The sequence below is a fragment of the Platalea leucorodia genome, assembly GCF_965183815.1.
Source record: "Platalea leucorodia genome assembly, chromosome: 1".
NCBI classification, from domain to species: Eukaryota; Metazoa; Chordata; class Aves; order Pelecaniformes; family Threskiornithidae; genus Platalea; species Platalea leucorodia.
Genome location: NC_138823.1, coordinates 2,107,680 through 2,120,775, shown reverse-complemented (window position 1 = coordinate 2,120,775; position 13,096 = coordinate 2,107,680). Strand labels below are relative to the sequence as shown.

The 13,096-nt window shown below is 46.6% G+C and overlaps 1 protein-coding gene across 1 annotated transcript; it reads right to left on the bottom strand.

Annotated features, from left to right (window-relative positions):
- Positions 1–5,151: 5,151 nt before the first annotated feature.
- On the bottom strand, positions 5,152–11,691 carry LOC309595904 (lymphocyte antigen 6E-like; the record flags this gene model as incomplete). The annotated part of the gene is made up of 3 exons (XM_082323428.1): positions 5,152–5,363; positions 6,168–6,287; positions 11,640–11,691. The coding sequence occupies 3 exons, from the start codon at positions 11,689–11,691 to the stop codon at positions 5,152–5,154; spliced, it is 384 nt and encodes a 127-aa protein (XP_082179554.1).
- Between the last annotated feature and the right edge of the window lie 1,405 nt (positions 11,692–13,096).

Genomic DNA, 13,096 nt, shown 5'->3' with positions numbered 1-13,096 from the left:
AAAATCCTTTTAAACACAGTGAAAACCTTAAGGTGCTTCACCTGCGAAGGATCAGTCAGTGTAATCCTGGTATGGTCAGGTGCTCTGGAATCCAGAAATTTCAAGAAAAGAAAGGGTTCCTCTAAATTTGTAGAGAAGGAGACCTAGGAACCCCTCTGTCCATTTGGGTGCTATCAGCAGGCAGCACTTAAACTGGTGTGGTGAAGAGGAGAGGAAGAGCTAGGAAGGCAATAAGGGCCTGCAAGGGGGCACGATGCATGCAGAAATCTGCTGGCAGGAGAAAGTCCCTGTAAGCAGAACCAAGCAGAAGTGGAAGCCCACAAAAGGGAGTCCTCAGTAGTGGTTGCTGGGCTCAGCTGGGCTCTGAGGGGACCACCTCTCCCTCCAGACCCTGCAGCGACTCACACTCCGTTGCTCTAAAAAAAGATCTGGATGAGATTTGCTCTTCCTCCTTCGCTCTGCCCATCCTGGTCCCCCGCACGCCACCAGCCTCAGTGGACTTATCTCAACCCTTGACTCCTTCCGTCCCCGCCAGCTGGTCTCACCCGCCAGGTCTTTGCCTTCTCACATCCAGTGAAACTGGTTGAGATATAAATTGCTCCTTCTGCTTCCTCTTTACTGTGCCAACTTGCCTGGCGGTAAGGACAGTAATGGCTTTGGCCCGGAGCCCAACTTTCCTGGAGTTTTTTGAAAGCCTCTGATGTCTCACAGGGAAGAAGTGTCTTCCCTCTGTGCGGGGTATTCATGGAGCGCATGCTCATGGATGCAGCACAGCCACCACAGCCCCTACCAGTGCCGCCAGCCCCTGCCCTTAGCAGCTGGACATCTCTTCCTTCCTTTTGGTTTAAAAAGTCTGTCCCTCCCCCTTTTCCATCATAGCTTTCCTTCCCTTTTTCAGTCGTCTTTAGTGAGAGAAAATTAACAGCATGTTCTGCTGGCCAGTTCACATTTGGCCCTCTTGACATCTGTCATCCCTGGGCATTGCTCACCAGTATGCTCGGATCAACAGGCGTCAGCATCTTCTTGTCGCTGCCCAGCACTGTGGTGTCACCTCCTTCGTTTGCTTGGTTTCCCTCCTGTCCATTAAACAAAATGTTTAAAACCAGGAATCGGGCTTCAGAGTTCACAGTGCAAAACATGAGGTTATGAGGCATCTTTGGCTGATCATCCTCTCGAGAAACCGGTTGCTTTGTAATCCAGGCAGTGTGAAACATCTCAAAAACGTGCATCCTTCCACATGTGCAACCAAAACACAGCAGACTTCCAAGGAAACGCTTCAGACAAACCGAAGATCTCATTTAACAATCAAATAAAACATCTCATCCAAAAAAATAAAACCTTGAATTGTTTAGATGAGCTCTGGTTTTCCCCAGAACACAGCTGAGCTAGCGATGCTGCTAACTCTTTTTTTTTTGTTGTTTTCCAGAGAAGTGAGCTTGCAACAGGGGCTATAACCAGGAAGCTCGGGGCTGTTTGTGTTAGTCTCTGGCTGCCTGCCCTTCTTCTTCTCTGTAGACACCCCCAGGCCTCCTACAGAGCTTTTCTGTCTCCCCTCAGCTGCAGCTCTCGTAGGGAGAGGAGGGAACAGAGGGCCTGGAGTGCAAAACCAAACAAAGCCCAGCACAATCAGTCGTTTCTATGCCAAGAACATGGTTTTGTAGAAACCATCTCACAATCTCTAAACGACTGGAGGTGGCAAAAAATGTCAGGTTGATTTGGCCCTTGTTGTGGCTTAACCCCAGCCGGCAACTCAGCACCACCCAGCCGCTCGCTCACTCCCCTGCAGTGGGAAGGAGGAGAGAATCGGAAGAGTAGAAGTGAGAAAACTCATGGGTTGAGATAAAGAGACTTTAAAAGGTAAAGCAAAAGCTGCGCATGCAAGCAAAGCAAAACAAGGAATTCATTCCCTACTTCCCATCGGCAGACAGATGTTCAGCCATCTCCAGGAAAGCAGGGCTCCATCACACGTAACGGTGACTTAGGAAGACAAACGCCATAACTCCAAATGTCCCCCCACTTCCTTCTTCTTCTCCCAGCTTCATATGATGAACATGACGTCATATGATATGGAATATCCCCTTGGTCAGCTGGGGTCAGCTGTCCCAGCTGTGGCCCCTCCCAACTCTTTGTGCACCCCCAGCCTCCTCGCTGGTGGGGTGGGGTGAGAAGCAGAAAAGACCTTGACTCTGTGTAAGCACTGCTCAGCAGTAATGAAAATATCCCTGTATTATCAACACTTTCCAGCACAAATCCAAAACATAGCCCCATACTAGCTGCTATAAAGAAAATTAACTCTACCCCAGCCAAAACCGGCACTTTTTCCACCCCTTATTCCGTACCATTTACATCATGCTCAGGTACCACACTATCCAGTACAACCTTATTAACCACCACCCCCCTTCCCATCCTTTGATATAATACACAGATACCATTCCCTTAGGCTATAGACCACCCCTCTAAAATGTCTTTAAAATGTCCACAAAAGTTCACACTGAGTTCATTTAGTCCATGCCTTTGGGCTCCATCTGTGATGGTGGTCGCTCAGGACAGGAGAGGTGGTGTGTTGCGTGGAGTTATTGGGCACCAAAGCCAGCTCAGGTCGGGTCACTGCTGCACTTGCACTGCTTCTTGTGAAGCTTGTCCTCCATTGGTTCAGGTGGTTCCTGCTGTGATAATTCCCATAATATGCAACTCAAATCGTGGGTTACAACAATTTAAAGGTATTTCCATTACAATCTCCACCTCTGGTCCCTTTGGGCCAGGTTCTAGGGTTTAACATTGCAATGAACTCCTTCCCCTGCCCCTGCTCTGGCTTGGACTTATCCACAGGCTGCAGTCCCTTAGGGTTGTACCTGCTCCAAGCGGAGCCTTACCTATGAGCCACAGTATCTCCAGGGGTATACCTGCTGCGACAGCCACAGTCGCTTCGAGGTGCACCTGTTCCAGTGTGGCCTTCTCCATGGGCCACAATGCCTTCAGAGATATACCTGCTCCAGCATGGCCTCGCCCACAGCCGCAGTCCTTTCAGAAGTAAACTTGCTCCAGCATGGCCTTACTCATGGCTACAGTCCCTCCAGGGGCATACCTGCTCTATTGTGGGCTTATCCATTGCCACACGCTTTGAGGCGCTCCAGCATGACCTCATGCACAGCCATTGATACTTCAAGGTGTACCTGCTGCAGCATGGACTTATCCACAGTCACAGATGCTTCGAGGTGTACCTTCTCCAGCGTGGACTTATCCTTGGGCTACAATCCCTTCAGAAGTACACCTGCTGCGGCACAGACATAACCACGGCCACGGACGCTTCAAGATGTACCTGTTCTGGCGTGGGCTTATCCACGGCCACAGATGCTTCGGGGTGTCCTGCTCCCACGTGGACTCATCCACAGGTCACAGTCCCTTCAACTCAAGATCTCACTGGAGTTCCAGCCTGTCCAGTACAGCAGCACAGAAACAGCAGCAATGCCCTGTTGTTAACATGGCCATTGCTGTTATCAAAGTGTTCCCAGGCACAGCAGAGTAAGATGATAAGCAGTACAGCAGTACAGCAAGCAGCGAGAGCAAAAAGCAGCCACTAACGAACCCTAGACTCTAATATACAGTAAGGCAAGCAAGCCCGGTGGAAAGCATAGAAGCCTGCTCATTAATAGCTAAACAGCAGTAAGAGCTATAAATTAAATCTAGCACATTCCAATCAAACCTGTTGTTATCTTGAATGCTTCAAGCCCCACGTTGGGCGCCAAAAAGGACTGTAGTGGTTTAACCCCAGCCGGCAACTAAGCACCACACAGCCGCTCGCTCACTCCCCCTTGATGGTATGGGGGAGAGAATTGGAAGAGTAAAAGTGAGAATACTCGTGGGTTGAGATAAAGACAGTTTAATAGGTAAAGCAAAAGCCACACACATAAGCAAAGCAAAACAAGGAATTCATTCACTGCTTCCCATCGGCAGGCAGGAAATCTCCAGGAAAGCAGGGCTCCATCACACCTAGCCATTACTTGGGAAGACAAACGCCATAACTCTGAATTTTCCTCCCTTCCTTCTTCTTCCCCCAGCTTTATATGCTGAGCATGGCATCATATGGTGTGGGATATCCCTTTGGTCAGTTGGGGTCAGTTGTCCCAGCTGTGTCCCCTCCCAGCTTCTTGTGCACCCTGAGGCTCCTCTCTGGTGGGGTGGTGTGAGAAGCAGAAAAGCCTTGCCTCTCTGTAAGCACTGCTCAGCAGTAATGAAAACATCCCTGTATTACCAACACTGTTTCCAGCACAAATTCAAAACATAGCCCCATACTAGCTACTGTGAAAAAAATTAACTCTACCCCAGCCAAAACCAGCACAGTCCTGCAACAAAAGAGGGAAATGGATATGGGGACATCTTTTTTCCCAGCTGGACGAGGTCCACGAGGAGGCAGCGTGCAGACAGTTCGAGCGCAGTGCTCACCATGCTGCCCCCTCTTCCCTCTTCCCTCCCATCTCCCCGCTGGTGCCCTGCTGCTGCCTTTCCTCTCTCAGCCACATTTGCTCCTCTCTGCCTTTTCCCCAAGCTAAGCCAACACATCGGACCTGGGCGATAAAGGGTGCTCATTTCAAAATGTGATACCCCTACAAGAGAAAAGATCCAGAGGAGCCAGAAATTGTTCCCCACCGAGGCTGGAGGAATGTCCAAAATCTGCCAGAAATAAGCTTTACCTCTACTTAGTTGTTTATGAACTGCTTGACTGATATGTGATAACCAACTTACTGTGAACAGAAGATACTGAACATCCCCTCTGTGCTGACATAAGTATTGAGCTATTACCTGTGTTTCAGGCAGGGTGGGTTGTTATTCCTTGCCGTGCTTTGAAACTCAAAGAGACAAAAATATATCTTCAAGGATCTCTTCAGAGCTGTAACGATTTGAAGCCTGAACTTGTCAAAAGGGCTGTCTTTTATGTGTTTTCTTAGGTGACTTGAATGTCTGGGGACACTTAGGATTCAAGTAGGCTTAGGAAATCAATGGGAGTTCAGCACCTAACTTATTTAGACTCTCTCGAAAATCCCAGGGGAAGCTCAGCCGCAAAGCACGACTCTTCGAGAGCAGTAATTATCCCAGAGCAACACACCTTTATTTCAGACAACAATGCCATCATGGGGAGCTTTTCCTAACCCATCACAGTCCACATGCAAAGATGTAAGTGATACCAGCTAGGACACCCAGGGACATCACTCCATAGCTGCTTTGCTTGCTGCTGACCCCATTCACATTGCATAATGGCTTCTCACAGCAGGACACCCTCTGATAGGTTTGGTTTTGTTGCTGACTTGTTGCTGGACACGTTGGAGAACACATCTTAGAGATGATATATTTAGGCTTGTTGGGCTCTAATACAGGAGAGGGGAGAAAAAAAGAAAGAGTAGAATGTAAGAATCATTGTTAAAATTTTTTGCTGGCTAAATCTGCATTGGTGAATAAAAGGTGGCCAGGGACTAGTCCCCAAAGCAAATATGTCCTCTGCTCAGGACTAGCAACAGTCTGGCCATGTCCACACTGCTGCAACATGATGCTGGTCTTCTTTGGGCTTCATGTTTCGTCTGTCCCTAAAGTGGAATTAGCATGTGTGGGTGGCTTTCAGTTCAAGCTGCCTGACGCAATGCTCAGGCTGGGTTGCTGCCCACCAGGGCGGTTTTCCTACAGCATAAAACCAGGGGGAATGTATTGTATGACCTGAGATTTGGTCTGAGAGCACATGGAGGTGTGTTTGAGGGTGCAGAGCCCCAAGGACAGACCTGAAGGATTGTGCATGGCAGAGGGAGTCAGCCGTGGTGCAGTTTTGCCCAAACATTTTTGAAAACAGCCCTGGGAGTGAGTATCGCCATAGCAAGAGCTAGTTGGAGCAGTCAATGCAAAGCTGGGGGAGCTAACCATGAAGCAGTGCACACAACCCCAAGCTTGAGTTCACTCTCTGGTGCTGCTATATATGTATTTTCAGCATTTCCCCAACTCCTGGTAACAATCTCAGGTATGTATCGACATTGCAGTGACTGCAATGGCAAGCAACAAGGTCAGTGTTTTCTAAGAGTTGGTGATAGGGGCTATTGTTCCCTTACGTGGCCGTGACTGGGATGAAAGCCCATTCCTGGGACTGCTCTTCTACAACACAAACAAGATGTTGCTCAGAAACATACTTGTTCCAACGTTGTTACGGACAGTCACGCAGTATTTGTCTTCCTTTGCGCACATGGAAATGGTCAAACAGTTCTTGTTGGACTCCTGTTCTTGGCACACGTAGCACATAAATGGGTAAGCTGGGGGGGGAAAAAAAGCACATTACATGGTTTAGGAACCACAATGCCTACAATCCAGATATCTCCATTTTCCTCGTTATAGCCTGATGAATGCTTGTGTGTGAATGGCCCGTGACTTTCTTTATCCCTTGACCCGTGGCAGCAATGTTAAATCCCTCTCTGTCTCATATGTCTCAGACTGTGAAGTGTTATCGATCTGTTTGCAATCTCTGGCAGCAGTAGATGTGAGTGGAATTCAAGGATTTGGGGTCTTTTATGATGGAGATTATTGCTGAGCAATAGCTTCTCTGTCCTCAGAGCTCTGCCATGTGAATTGCCAATTACTGCTCGGTCGCTTCTCCTGGGCAAGCCTAGGCAGGGCTTGCAAGGGAGAACTTGAGGTTGCCTGGAGCATTTCGAGGCGGTGGACAATGCCCAGTGTCCTACTTCCCTTTCATCTGGCTGGGACACTACTGTCACGTATCCTTTCTTGTGGTTGAACGCCACTAACTGAACTGGCCTAACCTCAGTCCTAGGAAGTCTGACGAGAGTAGTCAGATTCTCTGTCGAACTTCTGCGTGCTACTGTAAGATAGAGAATAAATGGGAAGTCTTAACCAAAAGTATGGTTTAACGGGTAAACACAGATTTGGTGGGATAATTCATACATCTATAATACAGATACAGAAGATGACTGGCAGGAAGGGCAGGCAGCGACGAGCTGTTTTTGTCAAGAATGTACCGCTTGCCTTCAAATCCAGAAGGTGGTAGGTAGACCTCTGGAAAGCCTCTGTAAAGTAATGATAAAAAGGAAGAAGAGCAAAAACACAGTCTGGATGAGAAACCACACCAAAGTGCCTGCAGAACACTCCCCAGCTAGGCAGATTAATTGATTTATAGGTTTTATGGTGGTGGTGGGGTTCTGAGCTTGTGAAATCACCCAGAGCGAAGTATGTGGTTTTGTGTGTAGGCAAGGGGATGAGGTACTTTAAAAACACAGACATTTTTTGAAAGGGAAGCAAATACAGTGCAGAATGCTTGTTAAGTTCCGGGTAAGTCTGGGGACAGCCTGTCAGTATGGAAAGGGCAGAAAGCAACTAGAGGACACGTTCGTGTGAGTGCAGTTTTGCCCGATAAGAAGTTCGCAGTAAGAAAGTGGAAGGGCAATGTAGGTCAGAGAGACCATTAAATGAGAAGTTCCTGATGGAAGGGAAGGGAAGGAAAAAGTTACCGACTGTTGATGCTGAGAGGGCCGTAACACTGTGTAGCTTTTTTGCTTCATTCATCACTAAAAAAGATGAATCTTCATGTACAGGGTAGGGGAGATGCAATAAGGTTTTACCAAAATTTTTGGCACGATCTTGAATGACATTGTTATGAGCAAGCCCAGGAAACACAAACTAATGAAAATGCAACAGAATGAGTGCAAAGCCAAACATGAAAACACCCTCACAGGGTAGTTCGCAATGGTTATTGGTCAAATCAATTGGAGCAATGCAACTCATAAGGTTCTCCAGAGCTCTGCTGTGGGCTCAGGTCTATTCAGCATCATAACTAGTGACAGTAGGGATGTGATAGAGGATGCACATCACATTTTCAGATGATGCCAAGGACAAAATAGCTGAAAACATACAGTAAGTGGAGTTCTAAGTGATTTTGACAGATAGATGTAATAAAAGAATGAAAAAAAAGAATGGATGCAGTTCAATAAAGAGAAATATATTACACTAAGATAAAAAATAGCCACTTAAATGTAGCATGAGGAACAACTGGTTGAGTTACAATTAAGGACTGCAGTGTAAACAGAAGGAGTCAACCATGTCAGATTACAGTGATGAAAACAAATGTCACTCAAGGGAACACAGGCAGCAATGTCATGTGCAAGATATGCAAAGTGGCCTTTCCACTCTGGCAAGGCATCAGCTGGAACACCAATGACCAAATCTGTCTGTGGCACTCCAAAAACTATGCAAAGCATTTGGAGAGACACCAGAGGAGAGGGAGGACAAATGGTCGGAGATCTTGAAAAGATGACCTCAGAGCAAATCATAGAATCATGGAATACCAGGTTGGAAGGGACCTCAAGGATCATCTGGTCCAACCTTACTAGCACAATCTAGACGAGATGGCCCAGCACCACGTCCAGCTGAGTCTTAAGCATGTTCAGCATAGCAGAGTCAACCACTTCCCTGGGGACATTATTCCAATGGTTGACTCTTCTCAGTGTGAAAAATTACCTCTCATGTCCAATCGGAATCTCCCTGGGAGTAACTTGTACCCGTTATCCCTTGTCCTCACCATGGGACTCCTGGTAAAAAGGGAGTCTCCATCTGCTTTGTAGCTCCCCTTTAAGTACTGGTACATGGTGATGAGATCACATCTAAGCCTCCTTTTCTCAAGGCTGAACAAGTCCAGCTCTCTCAGCCTATCCTCACACGGCAGGCTTCAGACCCTTGATCATCTTGGTGGCCCTTCTCTGGACCCCCTCCAGCCTGACCACATCTTTTTTGTATAACGGGGACCAGACCTGTACACAGTATTCCAGGTGTGGCCTGACAAGTGCCGAGTAGAGTGGGATAATGACTTCTTTATCTCTGCTGGTGATGCCCTTTTGGATGCAGCCCAGCCTCCTCTTCACCTTCTCGGCCGCAGCAGCACCCTGTTCACTCATGTTGAGCTTCCTGTCCACCAGGACCCCCAGGTCCCTCTCCACGGAGCTGCTCTCCAGCCAGGTGGATCCCAGTGTGAGCTGCACTCCTGGATTATGTTTTCCCAGGTGCAAGACCTTACACTTGTCCTTGTTAAACTTCATAAGGTTCTCGTTAGCCCACTCTTCCAGCCTATCCAGATCTTCCTGCAGGGTGGCTCTCCCTTCCAGAGTGTCTACTTCCCCACTCAGTTTGGTATCATCTGCAAACTTCATCAGGCTACACTTGATCCCGTTATCCAGGTCAGTTATGAAGATATTGAATAGCGCTGGGCCCAATATCGATCCCTGGGGGACCCCACTTGTGATGGGTTGCCAGTTTGAAAAAGAGCCATTTACCACCACCCTTTGGGTGCAGCCCGTCAGCCAATTCCTCACCCACTGCACAGATCACTTGTCCAGGCCATAACGCATCAGGTTCTCCAGGAGGAGGCCCTGGGGAACTGTATTGAAGGCCTTGGAGAAGTCCAAGTGGACAACGTCGACTGCTCATCCCATGTCAACCGAACAGGTCACTTTGTCATAGAAGGCCACCAGATTTGTCAGGCACGATCTGCCTTTTGTGAAGCCGTGTTGGCTTTTCCCAATCACGTGCTTCATTTGGCTCGTGATGGCCCCCAGGAGGATCCATTCCATGTCTTTCCTGGGGATTGAAGTAAGACTGATGGGCCTATAATTACCCGGATCCTCCCTTGAGCTTTTCTTGTAGATAGGGGTAACATTTGCCTTCCTCCAGTCCTGTGGGACATCCCCCGATCTCCACGACTTCTCAAAGATTATAGAGAGTGGCCCTGCAATGACATCAGCCTGCTCTCTCAACACCCTCGGGTGGATGGCATCAGGGCCCATCGATTTGTAGGGGTCAGGCTCCTGTTGACCCCTACATAATAATTCACATACATACATACTAACTCCTTCATCACTGATGGTGGGTCTATGTTTGGATCCTCCTGGATTTTTGTTCCCAATGCCTGGGATCCAACAGTGTAGCAAAGGTTGGAAGCATTTAGTTTGTTTATTAACAATGAGAAAATGCTGAGGAAAGACACAGTAACAGTCTTTATGCAAGCAAAAAGAAGCTGCAAAGAAGAGAGTAAGAAACTGTTCTACACATGCATTGGTGAAAACACAGGAAAACTGTACAAAAAGAGATGTTAAGAGATATTAAGACTAACTTTCTAAAAGGATGAGAGTCTGAGCAATTCCGGGCTGTAGAATCTTCTTTGCTGAAAACTTTCAAGGCCACATTAGACAAATATCTGCCTGGTTTGGTCCAGTATTGGAGCAAGGAAAAGGATCATGACCTTTTAAGATTTCTTCTGGACATAATATATCTATAACAGTGAGTTCATGGATGCAAATGGCAACAGACCCTCTTTGGTGGGCTGAGAGATCAACACTTTTGATCAAAAGTTGCTTATTAGGGTCTTGAATGGGACCCCAGGTACATGAGAAGGATTAAATAACAGTTATCTCCAAGTTTTCCTCTGTCCCTGTATTAGGCCAGAAAGCTGCAATCTCTTACTCTTCAATGTGAAAGCCTTGATATTAGAATTCCTAGCTTTCTCCAATCTAGACTGGGCTACAGAAAGGTGCTGTATAAAAGACTGTCCTTAAGCCCATTTGGAAGCTGATGCCAATATAAAACGTCATCAGCCTACTACAGCAATAATGTGTCCCACCATGAATGTGTGCTGCCAGAGTCTTGGATCTCTATTAGCTTTCCACTTCATCCTGAGTAACACTGAGGGTGTTGCCTTTGTAATTACTCTCCTCTGTCCATGTTGTGTCACTGCATTCAGGAATTATGGGTACAAAATCCTTTCTTTTTTTAGAATTGAATACTCCTTTTCCCACCCCAAAACTGCCCAAAGCTTCTGATATTCCAGGCATGCTGCAGAACCATCTGTCCAAAAAATGTAGGAGTAGGGAGTTGATACATCAGAGCAAGAATTAATTAGATACCTCTTTCTCAACCCCTGCTAGATATGTATCATGGTTTCTGGGAAACCATCAAGCGTGGGGGAAATATTGGCAATCTGGTCATTATTCCTACGTGCAAGTAGAGAGGTAGCAACACGTGCGTATCAGTCCCAGAAGGAGGACACACATTCAGAGTACCTCAGACTTCCCTTTGCGAGAAGGATGCCTCTAGCATGACATATGCATGGAAAAGCTCTTTCACTTCTACCTCTGATTTAATCTATTAAAATTCTTATTGGTGCATTTCCTAGGGAGCAAGACACATCGCAAACCACGTGGCTCGCTCCAATGGAGGAAGCAGCAGTAATGAAAAGTCTGTAAAATACTCAAAAACTGACATGGATAAAAAAAAAATATGTTTTTTTTATGCTTTCTGGCACTTCTAACTTGCATCATTTGGGAAGATGCCATAGACCACTGCATGGATATAACCTGGCATCCAGCACCATACAATTAGAGCGCTATCACTCAGTACTGCCGGCTGGAAAGAAGAATTAGTTTATTAGGATCCTATTTCTGCAGCAAATTGTTAATCAAGGTGCAAAAGGAAGTTGGTAGCAGCATGGCTGCAACGTTGCAATACTGCAAAGTTGACGACAGCCCTCTAAATTTTTGCCACACGAAAAGTTTTCACCATCTTCTCTATAAGCCTTATCTTAACTAGTAGCAGCTTTAGAGGCTCACCTTGCTCCACGCACAGGACAGCAGCCAGCAAGGTGACAAGAGAAGTCTTCATCTCCACCAGATCCTCTCAGCCGCACTGGAAAGATGTTTGGAAGGCAGGTTATATACCTTTTGAATGGCAGCAGTTTTACAGGTTCCAGATGGCTCACCAGTGGACATGAACTCAGTCCAAGGGTGTGTAACGTGCATGTGGGAGTTCTCCATGCTGGAGCCCATGGAACAGGCTGGCACCTTGGGGAAAAGTCCTTTCAGCAACACATTTCTTGCTCTTCGGGTTGTACGAGTGACAGGAAATGAAGATCTGCTCTCTTCTCCTCCGAGTGTCTTCCTTTCCTTCCTCCCAGCAGAAGCAGCCGCTGCAGTGATGAAATAGCGGAGCCTGGAGGCATGGGGAGATAGTCCTAGCAGTGCATTTTTCTAATCCCTTTGGATAGTCAGTGCGTGACGTACCAGGGTTCATACCGTTCATTTTCTTTAATTATTCCACAGTACCAGAAGCTCAGACTCTCTCAACTGGCCTACGCTGGTTTACCTCCAATAAAATCAGTGTATTTTACGCTAGGTGAAATTAGCTAATATTAGTTAAACAGAAGGTTTTCCTCAAATTTTCATGTCAGTCTTCATTTCTTTATCGATTTTACATTACCTGTAGTTAATCCCTCTGCTTGCTCCTCTCTTGGTTGTAATTCTCAAATACCTTATACACTTTTTATTTAAGGAAGTTTTGCTTTTCCTTCAGGGATCCTTTGGAGGGTCTGCTTTTCTCCACGCCCAACAGTTTCTGGAAATCAGACCTCCATTTATGATACCACAAATTGGCATCCTGGAATTGCTGCTCTACTTTGAAAAAACCCATCTCTCAAACTGTCTCTTTTTCAATCTCTCCTCTTAAATCAATCCCTTTTCTTCTATTCCTCTCTGTTGCTCTCCTCTGAATTTCTTAAAATCTGTTTCTGACATTCTGGGAAATAGATCCTAATACAAGATGCAGCTTGTAAAAACTCAAGCTACCATCTCAACAGAGCTTCTTCCAAAGTGAGATTAGTCCTGGGCATCAGGTAGCAGAATGTACAAAAGAAAAAATTGCCAAACTCCCCTTTTGCTGGCAATTATGGAATAACTTAACAGGCAGTTCCTCAGAAGTAGCTGTCAGTAGGGTACTTTTGTCTAATATGAATCGTTCCAACACCGGATGATTTCCTTCTCTGTGTGAGTTCCTGATACTTTTCAGGCTCTCTTAAAGTGTTCCTAGAATGACATCATCAGGTGGTGAATTCCAGAGTTATTCAAGCCCGATGACAAAACAGACATGCCCGCTCTTGATTTTGGAGGTTTGTGAGGTCAGCAGGGTACATGCTGGTGATGATCAAATCAAGACTTCTGCTTTGCAGAGAGCAATTCGGTTTACTGCCCAAGAGTGTTATCACCAGGTTGTTCTTTATAATTAGTGGGTGTGT